The following is a 13,499-nucleotide window of genomic DNA, read 5'->3' on the forward strand; positions in this document are numbered from 1 at the left end:
TTTACGTGAAAACAAATCTGCCCTGTTTAAAGGGGCAGCACTGAGCAGTTTACAAGGTGCAAGCAGCTCCTTGGGGATTATCCTGATGGATGAGGAGCGGGGAGCTGGCTCCCCCTGCTTTACTCACCACCTGCATTTTGTGTCTTCTGGAAGGGATCAGGTCTAACCCTGCCCTTCTGAGGGTGAAGCTTCCAGGGGGCAGGTTATAGGTTTCCACGTGCAGCCCATACCATAGCAAATGAAACAGATCTGCACCTTGAATGTGTTTGGCATGATTTGATCAGGTTCTGGGAATTTGGGAGTGCACAGACAATTGGAAGGATAGTTGCTTAAATTTTCTCTGCTTTTCACAGATTTTAGGCTCAGATTATTAGGTGCATAATTTTTTGGGTCATTGTCTTTTCTGCTCTCTGTGTTTCCAGCATGAGATCTCTACCTCAGCAGCCCAAGCTCTGTTCTCTCCTTCTCCCCCCACTCTCCCCACTCTGACAACTTTCTATAATCACTTCCCAGACTGTCAGATTGCAACAAGGGCACATGTAATCTTTATTGTTCTCTTCAGGTGGATATTAAATTGTGCTAGCTATTCTAACCTTCTCAGAGTCCATTTGTTAATCACAAGACCTAGCTGCTTGCCTGTAACAACACAAAGGTGACCCCTCTTGGGGTGTCATGTTTTTGGCAAGGGGAGCAGGGAACAGTATATATTGATAATGAAGGTTTGGGGTTTGGTGTGGGGTTTTCTTTTTTTGTTGTTTTGTTTTCTTTTTTAATGTTTGACTTGTATTTATTTCCCCATTTATAAAACTGTGGTAATTTTTTATGGATCACTTCACAGAAGCAGTACAGTGTTTATCCTCCCTTTTCATAAAAGAGAGGTTGGCAGCTCTGGCTGTGAGTAGAATCTCTTAATTTGGTTATTGCAGGTCAGTTGCTATTGTGGTTTTGTTATTACTCTTGCTCTTACAGGATATAGAGCTGCAGATTCTTGTTCTCATATGTTTCTCAGTCTGGCTTTTAACTATGATTAAAAAAATGTTGGTATGGCATTTCTTAATTTCTTTTTGGTTGTCTCCCCCCCCCTTTTTTTTGGAGCCATTTCTTCACTGTGCAATAACATTTTATGACTTGATGTGGGAATTGGTATTTTCTAGGGAGAAAAAATTTCAGAAACAAGACTCCAGCACCAGTTCTAAATCGAACTATGAGAAGCACTCAGGGGCAGTAAGCAAAATTAGTTTCTCCTTTAAATAACAGGAGATCTTGGAAGTAAAGTAACGTTGATACACACAATACTTAAAGAGCTGCATAATCTATTATTGTCTTAACAGTTTGGTGGCAACAAAGAGCATATTTATTAATTGCATTGGTTATTGGAGGTGGAGGTTTGCTGAGATCTGCCATCCTCTGTGATTCGTTTTTAAAAGTGGCATCCGAGCTTTTATTCCCAAATTTGAAACTGAAAGGTGAAGGTTTGGAAGAAAAGAGACATTTGATCCGCAGTCCTTTCCTTAGATCTTCATGCATATTGGTTGACCCTGTAGCTAGGAAGTTTTCTTCCCCTGATGCCAGCTCTTCAAGACACATCTAAAATAACTTTTCACCAAAATATTTATTCATGTCCACAGTTTCATCCCTACTTAGCACTTGTCCTCACACTGTTTTTCTCAGTGATCACTTGCAGCTTTCCCATTTCAGATCAAGTCCCAGTCCAGGTGACTGAAGCCTGCTGTGAATTTTGATAATTCTCTCATCTCTGGGCACTAAAATCCTAAATACTCTGGGCTCCCAAGGGACTGTCAGAAGTGAAGAGGGACACTTTTTTTGTGCCAGATCAGGCCACATGACAGCTGTTTCCTCACAGCTCCTCTGTGTTCAAGAGCTGGTTCCCAAAATGGGCAAAATAAGGAGCTGGCAAAACCACCGAACTTACATACTATACTTAATTTATATACTACACATATATACTATACCTATATACCTATACTGGTGCTATAGAAAGCTCATCTGTCTGCTCCACTGCTGCTGAGGGAGAGTTGGTTTTGCTGGGGATGGTGGCATTTGCTGGGGAGTGTATACCTTCCCAACAGCAGGAGTCACTGCTCCTGTGTCTCACCCCCCTGCCCTCCTTGCTAGCAATGGGAAAAGTGCTCAGCTCTCCCCTTGTCCCTCTCTGTCCTAGCTCTGATCCTTCTCCCACTTTTTCCCCATCTGCTGTGAAAGTGAACTGACCTCTTATCCATCGAGGAACAAATTCCTTCTCTCTGGCAACACTGAAGAACACCCAATCACCTTTTTTTTTTTTTTATGCCACTTTCTTCCTCCTTTTCTCCATGCTACTTGGAGTTTAGGCTTTCTGCTTGAACTGACCTCCTTTGCTCACTTCATCAGTCAATCTCCCTTTCTTTACCTTAGTCCCAGCCAGGTTTTCTGGGCAGCTTTTAAGAAACGTGGCTGTAACCGAAGATCAAAAATGAAGTAGCTGTGTGATTGCATAACTGGCTGAAGAATGACTTTGTGGATGTGAACAGAGAAAGCAGTCGCTGCTTAGGTAGAACTTTTTTATCTTTGTCTGCTGGTGTCAACTTTTTTTTCTTTTCTCAGAACAGTTCAGACAGAACTAAACACTACTTTAACTCCATAGACTTGCTCTTCTAACCCAGCATCAGAAAACAAATGGATCTAATAAAAAAGCAAACCAGTTCACCCAAGAAACATAATCTGATCCTGTGGCCTTTCTGCATTAAAAGTTTCCATTAAGTTCTGTGGCATTCACCCATCCCAGATTCCCCCAGGCAAAAGGAAAGCAAACAAATGCTTTGTTTGTAATAATGTGGCAGGATCAATCATGACTAACCACAGTGATGCAGAGGTTTTTTTTATTGGTTTTGTGTTGGCCAGATAAAATCCTGTATAATTTTCTTGAGTCAGTTCTGTTGACTCACCGTGGGAAGTGGAGCTTGACCAGGATATTTAAAGAGGTGTTAAAAGGAGTGATGTCAATGATGCATCATCTTGATACTGCCTTGTAGAACTCAAATGAAAATTTTGGTTGCTTTGTTTAAAGAAAACCATTTCATTTTAGAAACATGTTTCATTTCAGTAATATGTGAATTAAATCTCAAAGTCTGGTTTAAAGTTTCTCAAAGTGGAGTGAGTTTGGATCTGGGATTTGTTCTGTGGAGCAAAGGGGCGTGTGTCAGAAGTGACAGTTTAGATCATGATGCTGAGATCCAAGATTTTGTTTCAGGCCTGTCTCTGCACTTCTTTCTGTTTTCTGAGGGCACATAGTTTATGAAATCCCATTTTAGATGTGGATTTTGCCTAATATTCTTAAATCCACTAATGAGATTTAATCATCCTTGTTAGAGAAGTAAAAGTTCTGGTCCTGTTAAGTTCCTACACATTTTGTGAGCATAAGCAGCTAGGCCCTACTAGCATCCCCCAGAAAGGATACTGCTCCTAAAACTCTCCCAAAGTGAGTTAAAGCATAGTGTGATGCTCCTACAACAATAGATGTTATGAAATTCAGACATGAGACAAAACCCTGTAGGAAATCTTACCTTCCTAAGCTCCACTGCTTAGAGACCAACATGTTTGAGTCTGTCTTTCAGATTCTTACACCTTTGGGGCAGGAACTCTCTTTGCTCTCACTGTGCAAATTGCTGGTACCTGACACATCATATGTTATTTTTATTCAAAATAAATGCCAGGGATTAGCTTCTGCCTGCCTTCCTATTCCATCTGCTGCTGATTCCCTTGTTAGTAAGAAAGAGCTTTCAGACAGTCTCAGCTTTATTAAAGAAAGGGTTACAGACCTGTTTCAAATAAATACTCAGATTTTGATGGAAGTGTCCCCAGACAGAGAAAGCACTGTCTGACCAGTCACCAGTTATCAGAATTCTGTCATCTGCCAACCATAATCTACAATTAAAGTGGAAATATTTTGCAATATTACCAAACAAAGAGAAAATAGTGTCTTAAAGGGAACTGAAGAGCAGAAGGAGGCGAGGTTGCGCCTTATTTGTTCAGCATTGGTGAGTCATTTCATCTGAATTTCTATGCATTTTAGGAGTTTTGTTTCAAAGGTCTATTGTGTGGCTTCTGGCAACAAATTAAATACCAGTGATATTTGGCTCTTAATTTAGAATTAATTTTAAAACATCACTCATAAGACCTGATTGAAAGCCTGTGGTCGCTGGAGAGATTCCCAAGGATTTCACTGGGCTTTGGATAAGGGTCTCAACCCACAAGTACTGTTTATTTTTCTTCATTGTATTTGTTCTTGGATGGGAAGGCAAGCATTAATTTTTCAGAATAATTTTGCCTTTTTGACTTTTCATTTCTTCAGGCTAAAACTGAGTTGGAGACAATGAAATGTTGTAAAGAAACCCATCAGGCTAGGAGGGCATTTTTTGCTTTTCCGGCTTGGACTTGCTGTACTATAAGACATCACAACAGTGTAGGTCTGTGAGCTGCCAGAGGATGGACTTAGTGATTCAGTAAGCAAATTCCCTGATCTCTTTCTGATATTTTGAGTGTCACATATAAACGGGTGTACAAAAATTGCAGAATTTTAGTTAGAGTTCTGTTTGCAAAATAAAACCTGTATTTTGTTTTCTGAGGAGCTGGCAATGAGCAGTTCTTATGGCAATGAACCCTCTCAGGTTTGCATAGACGTTCAAGTTCATAAATCCAGGTTTTCAAAGAAATATTTTCCTGTAGTGCCTGAGCTTCTTCTCCTCACAGTGTTTGGGAAGATTGTAACTTTGCTTTCTCTTGGGCATAATGATTCACAAATTCTGTCTCCAGAAGCAGTTTCTGCTCGCTGAGCCTTTCTCTTGTTACTTCTTGTTAATGGCACTAGAAGAGGCTACTCTGTCTCCAATCAAAAGCAGCATTTTTTGCCAAGGGCAAAAGAGAGCCTTGCAGTCTCCCTTAACAGTGTTGTACCTCTTGTGAGCATCTTAGGATACGAGGGAGAAAGTCTTCCTTTTCTACTGTAATAGATCCATATTAAGTCCCAGGACAAGTGTTTGTCCCCATGGCTTTATGGAACCGCTGAGAGAAGTATAACTGTAGCATGGAGTTCACTACAGACCAGAATCCTTGGGGATTAGTAATAGTTTGCCTCTTCCTAGCACAAGAGGAGAAGAAAGAAATAAAAAGAGAAAGTGAGAGAAAGGAAGTGCATGGGGATCTGTCTGATTTCTGAAGAAAGCCATTGAGATACAATGAAAATAAGCATCACTTCTAGGAGACAATACAGAGAAATATGAAACTGTAGATCTGAAGGAAACAGAGAACAGCTGTGGGAGGATGTGAAAGACAGAATAGGCATCTGGTCTGCAAATGCAGGACTCATGGATTTTCCCGCTCTGCCAAAATTTAATTCACATAACTACAAGTCCGAGCCGAGTGGCATGGATATGAAGAGGTTTTGTGGTCCTGGAGAAACAACGCCCATTTGGCATAACCAGAAAGTTACAGGGGATTTCTAGTTCTTGATGTATTGGTTTTGTTTTTCTAAGAAGAGCTCATGGCTTGGCTTCTTACATATGCTGCAGCTCACTGAATAGACCTTATTCACATACTAGAGTTTGAATGTGTTTTTACGCTCAGTTATCTGCTCTTTACCTGGGTCCTTCCTCTGGCTTAAGTGCAACCAAGCTCTTTCTTAATTGCTCTGATTAAATCTTGCTTGGATGTAGTAGACAATGAGAAGTGGATTCAATAAGATGGTCGTGATCCACACTATGATCCAGAAGGCATGGCTATGAGGGAACAATTCAGACAATTTCCTTAGGAAAGCACACATGTTGATAAATCAGTTCTTAGAAAACCTAACTGATGTCTTCATCAATGATGCCTGCTTTGATTACTATACTATCCCAAAAGCATTTTCATGTTTAACTCAAACATTTTGTTGTTGAAGACTTCATCTGTCCTAACGCCAGTGAAAACAAATTGCTCCATTAGCAGCAGGCTGATTAGTTGTCCGGTATAAGAATAATGTTTCTTCAGTAGCCAGTTGACTTTCAGCATTAGTCAATTAGATTGAGTATGAAGTGATAGTTCTTACTTTGACCTGTCAACTCAGGCTTTAGTTTTCATGAAAATTGTAGGAACTTTATTTCTTTGAGCCCTGTGCCCCTCAGGTTTGAAACTGGCCACTGATAGTAAGAATTATTAGTTGAGTAAGAAAATGCCAGACGGACAGAGATCATGATCTCATAAGCTTCATCTCCTTCAAAAATGGTCAACTCAAAACTCTCAAGGACTGATTCTAAGAAAAGCAATAGCTTTGGATGCTCTGAAACCAAACTACAGATTTGGAATTGGAAAGTTGGGTGGTTTTATGGTCACTGGCTTATCAATGAAACTAGATTACCTCTAGTTTTTCTGAGATAACACCTATCACCAAATTGAAAAGGTTTAGATAATCTAAAAACCACAGTGATTGTACAAAAATTCTTTTCCTTGCATAGCAAACCATCTTTTCATGCCATCTCCTGCAGTCGAAGCAAACAGATGATGTTAGTAGGATGGTAGATACTTGTAAAGAGTATGAGTGTCAAGAGGAATAATGGGAAAAAGCACACTAAAAAAACCCTCAAGCAATAAAAGGAAATTAAGTCATATTAGTGACTATGCAAGAAAGCATATGTTAAGCAAGTATGGATTTTCATGTGTATCTGCTGGGTGAAGCTGTTACACTCATTTCTGAGCAGTGAGCAGAATAAACAATGGTTCTGCCTAAGGATATTTCTTACTGTTAAAAGACTGTGAGACCAAGTCTGGCTGGAATGACTCAGTATGCTTACAAGGCGCTTGAATGAAAAAGAATAAAATGATGGGGCAAGAAATAGTGGTGTGAATTTCAGAAACAATGTCTTCCCTGGGTCCTCTGTCAGGATTACTAATTCTCAAAAAGAGCTACCACAGAAACAGCTTGCAGACAGCCAAGGTAAGAGAATATTACAAGAGGCAGATCGTTGCTTCTGTGGATGCAGCCAAATAGGTACTGTCGTATCTACGCATGGAGCCAAGCAGTGATTATGCAGAAACCCTGAACAGCGTGGTCTGTGCCGTAGCTACCTCTGAAGACCAGAGGGGGGGTATGGCAGAGGGGATAGGGAGGAAACTTAGGGCTTAATTTCTCTTCAATGCTTCCTTCACAAACCAACAGAGAAAAAATTGCTGGAGAAGTACTGCACCTGGATCCCAAATAACAGTAAATAGATTGATGCTTCTAATGGTGCTCATAGTAGAGTTTATAAACAATTCTGTTATCACCACATGAGATCTCTTCCTTCAAACTCGCCAATCTTGCTTGTGTATTTTTAATGACTGTTGGCACAATTCTTCACGAAACTATGGGAGCTGATGTAGTTTTACCGAATGGATTAGCCTTCTGGGACTCCCACAGCAATATGTGTGCTATTTCAATCTATTTTGATCTAAAATGGAATTGTATGTCCTTAAAATGAGCCAGCAAATTGCTGTGCTAATTAAGCTAGATTGAACGATGCACAGGAACTAATATTACTAAATCTGTATATGAAGGCCCTATTCTGAGAATCCTCATAGTCTGTGTGCTACTCAGCTTCAGGTTCTAAAAATATTACATTGCAAAGCTGCTGTCTTGCCAAAAAGACATTACATCAGTCAACACTGAGATTGCATTTAATATGTGCTAGGCATTAGACTCACAGCTTGAAATTCTGTTCTCCTTGATGCTTCCGTATGGTGACATTCATGCCAGAGCAGTGGGGCTGGGCAGAATGTACACATTTCTTTTTTACTCTAATGCTGACAACTGAAAAAGGCCTTGTGTTAGTGTCCTCCACCATACGGAAAAAATGCAGCAAATCTAAGTACCCTGTACGGTCTTGTGCCATACGTGAGAGATGTAAGACATCTCTTGGCTGACCACTTCCAGGCTTTTTGTAGTCATTTTTTTTTATACTTTCTAAGTTCCCAGTTCTTCAATATTTTTAAAAGAAAGAAATATCTTTCTGGATTTTCATGCCTACAGGTTCATTGTATTATTGTTGCTATTCAAAGCAATAGCACCAGGAGCAAACGTTGAGTATAAAAACTAGAACATTTTAAAAGCTCTGTTTCACACAAAGAGTTCTCTACAACCTGTACTCTCTTAGGCCAGTTACTTTTGCCTGTCATTGTTATTACAGTTTATCAGTCCTCCTTTGCAACAAGACGTGATCAGTAAGGATTAAAGCTTTGTTCAGCTGCTCAGCCTCAGTGTTTTGTGTGTTTTTCTGGTGCTATGTTTCTTTATTTAAACTTCTTTGTCAACACAGTGGATGCTGTGACTAATTTGGCTAATTCTGGAAGAAAGGATTACGCTTGGATTCTGCATTACTGTTTTGAGTCTCAGTAAAAAGTTACAATGAGTGAGTAGTCTGGGTTATGCAGACAGTTGGGTGGGATGGTACCTTCTGGCCTTCAAATCAGTGGGGTCTGTTTGTTGCTGTATGATTCAGGCTTAACTTCTGAGCCAGTCCGTAACGTCTTGTACATCATTTTGTATGCAGAGCACCCCATACATTGCTTATGAATGGGTGTCTTGGATAAATGGGAAAGCTCCAAGTGGGGCTTTCACACAGAGACATAGAGATGTTATTGGGACACTGCAGTATTGCCAAGTTTTTCTAATTTAGGCAATTCTCACAGTAGCTGACTTCTTTTTTAAATAAAATTTCATATTGTTTTAAAGAAGAGTGACATTTATGATTTTTGAAGAAAGAGGAAATCTGTAGTCCTCACTGCAGAATAATGCTTGAAAAAGCGACTGCCATAGCTAAACACCACCTGCCCCTCCATCACCCAACAATGCAGAAAACAAAGAAAAAAACCCCAACATTAGTTTCAAAACATTAAGTCATCTAAGGATTTGTATAAGGGTCCTTTTAAGATTCTGTTTGCTCAGGGTAAGAAACCCCATAACTAACAGGTCTTCTGGTTTCCCTGTCCAGGTGTACACACAGCCATGGCCTCACTCCATCCAAGCTTGGGTGAACCATCATTGTACTGCAGCCCTCCCCATGCTCTAATTTCCAGGAGAAGGAAAACTCCTCATGTGCTGGCCAGAGATGAATTAGCAATTGTTTCCCTAGCACACAGGAGACCAGGATTTAGAGGTGTGCTGTAGCCCAGGCACAGCCTTTAGCTCTCAGATATTTAAGAATACCCAAGCAAACAAACAAAAAAAGGAACGATTTTCTCAGAATTCAAGCCTAACAGATATTGATTAATTAAACAAATAAAACCTAAGAGCATCTGTGCAACAAATAGTGCCCTGAGGTGTGGGTAGCCCAAGCAATGTGCTGGGCCAGTGCCTAAAAGTGACACAATCCTGCTGTCTGGTTTGGATGGTGACACAACCCTGCTGTCTATTTTGGATGACCTGATTTAATTGAGAGAAATACAGAAAAGGAAGCATGCCTCAGAAAGAGTGACAGACCCATTCAACTGTTACAATGCCCTCTCTTCTGATAGTCATGGCTGCTATTAATTGTACAGGTAAGAACGTATTTTTCCCCTAACCTTACATTGTTGTTCAGCTGAATTTGCTGCCTCAGAGGAAGTGTGTTTCTGTACAGAATCTGGTAAACAATATAGGGATACTTAAGGTCTGAAGAAGATGAAGCTTTCAACTAGGGTGACTACAAGGCTATGGTGCCCAGGAAAGGAGGGAAAGCAACTGTAAACTGCTCCCTCCTGTGCAAGCACCACGCCGGGACCAAGGTGAGAGGCAGTAACTGCTAAGAAAACTATTTGCTTGCTGAGCCAGGGCAGACAGCACCCCAGCACGTGAAGGAGGCCAGCATGAGGAGAGGAAAGAACCTGGAGTTTTTCAGAGAAGAGCAAGAGGAAAATGTGTCTTTTTGAGTGGGAATTCTTTGTCAGCATTCTTTTGTGAGCGGCCCATTCAGCACCACTCTTCGCAAAGGGCTGACCACTCCACCTGTGTCTATGTAGCCTGTGTGTACAGTAATAAAAAATGCAGGTTTATGTGGCCTGCCATGTGAGACAAGCAGCTTAGACGCTAGTACGTCACCACTTTCTTATCAGAGAACATTAGGTTTCAGCCGATTTCCATTACTATTTTTATCCTTTATTGTGTGCAAATACACAGGGATTTTAATAATAGCAGTAACTTTAAATGCTGCTTAGAAGGCCAGAGAGCATGATGTCTTATTTTCACCAGTCCACCCAATGCTATTTTTACAAGTGAACCATATCACTTGTACAGAATCAGAACAGTATTTTTATAAAGGCATTTTTTAAAGGATTGAATAGTTGCAATTGTTGAAGAAAGGTGCTTAGATACTGGATTAGGAATTTGCAGGATCAAAGTAGCAGTTAAGATGCCAGGGAACTCATCCAAATCACAACATAGCTGATACTCTTTAGGGAATACTGGGCTGTTTTGTATACAGCACTCTTGGCTCCAAGTAACTTAAAACCTGAAGAATTGAAATGATTACAAATATCAGGCTAAATCTTCCAAGGTGTTGAGTGCCCTCAACTCATGTTGGGCTGAATACTCTTTTACACTGTGGCCCTTTATGCTGTGAAGGCAATGTCAAAGGCATACAGCGGCAGTAAGTGCCACTGAAGGCCCCTTTACAGTATCGGCCTGTAGCAAAGTCACTTGGGTGCAATTGGGCATTCAGCCCATTTTCCTGACAACACTCAGCACCTTTGAGGTGCAGGCTGACAAAGGAGTGGCTCTGGCATGAAAGCTCTGTTATTTGTGATCTCAGTTACACAAGACAATCTAGGGGATGGATTTGGTTTGGGTTTTTTTTGGTGGTGGTGGTTTGTCTTCTTCTCCTATTATTATCTAACCTATGAGAAGCGGTAGGGATTCCAGCTGGTCTGGTGCCTTGAGATCTAGACTGCAAATACAGGGCATGAAATTCACTCCATAACCTGATTTTAGTGCCAGTGCTCAGACTGAGTTCAGTGAGCTGAGGGACTCACCTTCATCTGTGATACACTAGAAGGTGCATCTGGCTGACTCCTGTCCTCTCTTGAGCTCTAGATGAGGAACAGTAACAACAATAGCAGAGCAGGTTTTCCCTTTCTGCAGACCCAGTAACTGATAGAGGAGCTGAATTCCCCTTCCACCTGCATAGCTGAAGCTTGAAATGATGCCAGACAACTGGAATACTTTATTTTCATATCATTCATGTGAATATTCAAATGTCCACTTAGAAACCTTTTTTGAAATTGCTCAGCTTTGGTGAAAGTTTTAAGAAGGGAAAAAAATGTGAAAAATAAATGGCATGAGCAAACTTTTTCAGTATTTTCTTTGAGAAAACTAGTTTTTGTTTTAGTGATACAAACAGCTTGTCATTCTGGTTCTGATTCAGCCACCGCAAGAAGAAAATACAGCTTGTTTTTTTTTCTCTGTTACACTAAACAGTAATAATTTTGCTGTCACCACAGTGGGGTAAGGAAGGTTTCTGAGGAGAAGATACTAGCTTTTGCCTTTAATTAGACCAATCATATGCTTGGAAAGGAGGCAAAGATAGGAAAATTGTAATTCTTAAAAGCTATGTATGTAATGATGGTGTCAGTGTTAAAACTTCTACAAATCTTGTGTCAAACAATCTGTGGAAGCTCTTAGTGCTTTCTCCTTATTAATGTGTTTCATTTAGAGAACTTTGGGGTTTTTGATGTGAGTGTGGATCCACTTGGTGTTCTAGAAGTAGGGAACTGATTTTAGGGAGGATTACACAGAATTTAATATGTGTATAACGAAACTATTCAAATATGGTTATTGTATGCACATTAATAAAAAGTTTGGCTAACAGCAGAGGAATTACAAAACAGATTTGCTTTGATAGTAGTATGTTAAGTTGTCATAAAACTCATGGGGAAAAAAAGTGGATTTGACTATGATTTCCTTGTGTTTATGGATGAGAAAGGATATTGCTTCATTTATAGAGGGGTATTTCCTATCCTTTCACTCTCCTGTCCCTCACGCCTCTTCTTCCCCTTCACGCACAAACATTTCTACTTAAAGACAGATTTCAATCAAGCATGACAGAATGGTAGCAATATCAAAGCTTCGTAAGTATAGGTGAGAAAATTCTTTGAATTAAATTACCCCCAATAGTTTTCCATCACAGTGCTAATTTGTAATGGTCAAAGGCAGCAGCCTGCACGTTCCCATTGAAGTATTCTGCAGAACAGAGAGAAGGGCAGTAGAAGGTTAAATTTATAAATATTTGTGCTGATAACAAAAATCTTGGCTAGAGACAATACAAATTAGATACAAATCAGGAAAACAGCTGTCATTAGTTCTGCTACTCATGGACTTACTAGAAGATGCAAACGGATGGTACAGCTGCATACAGATCCTACCTCTCCCTCTCCTGGTAACATCAACAAACGCTCCAGCAAATACATAATTCTGTGTCTTACTTCTTGGTTTCTGTCCAGCACCTGTGGTGTCCAGCACTTACGAACCACCTTTCCTCTGTTATCCTAGCATCTGATTTAGTGATACAGAGGGAATCGATCACTTTTATCACTACTTGTGTGAAAAACAACTGCCTAGGAGTGCAGAAGTGCACAGCATCGGTTTAAGACAAGGTCTAAGGAATACCTTAGCCAGCTGGAATGCAGGAGTCTAGCCCACAAAGCCAAGTGATAGTCTGTTTGACTTCTGCAAACACGCCCTGGGATTGTTAGCAATCACAACTGGCAGGGGCTTGAGCCCATTTATTGTCTCTGTAATGACATCTCCGACACAGTGCCACTGCTGGAGTACTGGTAAGGCTCTGACTCACTGCCACGCCACCTCTTGTTTCCCAGACCTGAGTGTTACTAGCATGTAAAGGTTGACCCATTCACAGAAGAACCATGTGGTGTGGCAGCGGGCCATATGTATAGCCTTGACTACAGTGCTCTTTCCAGAGACTGATTGTGGGTTTCTTGTTATCTAACAAGCTTGTCATTTCCTGTACTGGTTGTAACAGAGCTACATATTTTCTAGGTTACCTAACCAAACTTCTGCAAAATCATACTGCCTATGCCTGCGATGGGGAACATTTGAGTCTGCACTGTCCTCGGCATTCAACAATAAGTGTTCAGTCAGCATTTTACGGGCAAGACTACCACATGTGTAGTACTCAGGAGACTGAAACCAGGATAACAGAACCCATAAACTGTGTGGCACCCACTTCATTGCAGGTATTGCATGTTGTAAAGGTTCTTAATGCGCAGAATGCTTTTGACAATGTCCCTGCGGTGAGCTATGCTGGGTGAAAATGGCAAGTGTTCACAATATTGTATGAAATGACATCGTGTCTATGTCAGTTTACCATCAGAAGTATTACAACTGAAAGGGTTTGTCTGGCCAGCAGGATGTTACCATAGGATTGTGAAAGCTTTGTAGATTGCCTTCTATTTTGATGAGCCTTGCTTTGGAAACCCCATCCTCAGAGTTTCCTAAAAGA

At 40.6% G+C, this 13,499-nt stretch overlaps 1 protein-coding gene across 4 annotated transcripts in view; it reads left to right on the forward strand.

Moving 5' to 3' along the window:
• The window catches only part of EVA1C (eva-1 homolog C), a 39,937-nt gene that overhangs the window by 2,201 nt on the left and 24,237 nt on the right, over nucleotides 1-13,499 (forward strand). For 3 of the 4 annotated variants that reach the window (XM_062622197.1, XM_062622198.1, XM_062622199.1), the window contains exon 2: nucleotides 13,037-13,233. The exons of the other annotated variant lie outside the window; for it this stretch is intronic. In XM_062622197.1, coding sequence (XP_062478181.1) covers nucleotides 13,037-13,233 — 197 coding nt within the window. The remainder of the gene's footprint in view (nucleotides 1-13,036; nucleotides 13,234-13,499) is intronic. 4 annotated transcript variants of the gene reach the window in all.

Source organism: Pezoporus occidentalis, unplaced genomic scaffold (assembly GCF_034315485.1).
Source record: "Pezoporus occidentalis ecotype Australia unplaced genomic scaffold, CSIRO_AGI_Poc_V1 ctg24, whole genome shotgun sequence".
Classification (NCBI taxonomy): domain Eukaryota; kingdom Metazoa; phylum Chordata; class Aves; order Psittaciformes; family Psittacidae; genus Pezoporus; species Pezoporus occidentalis.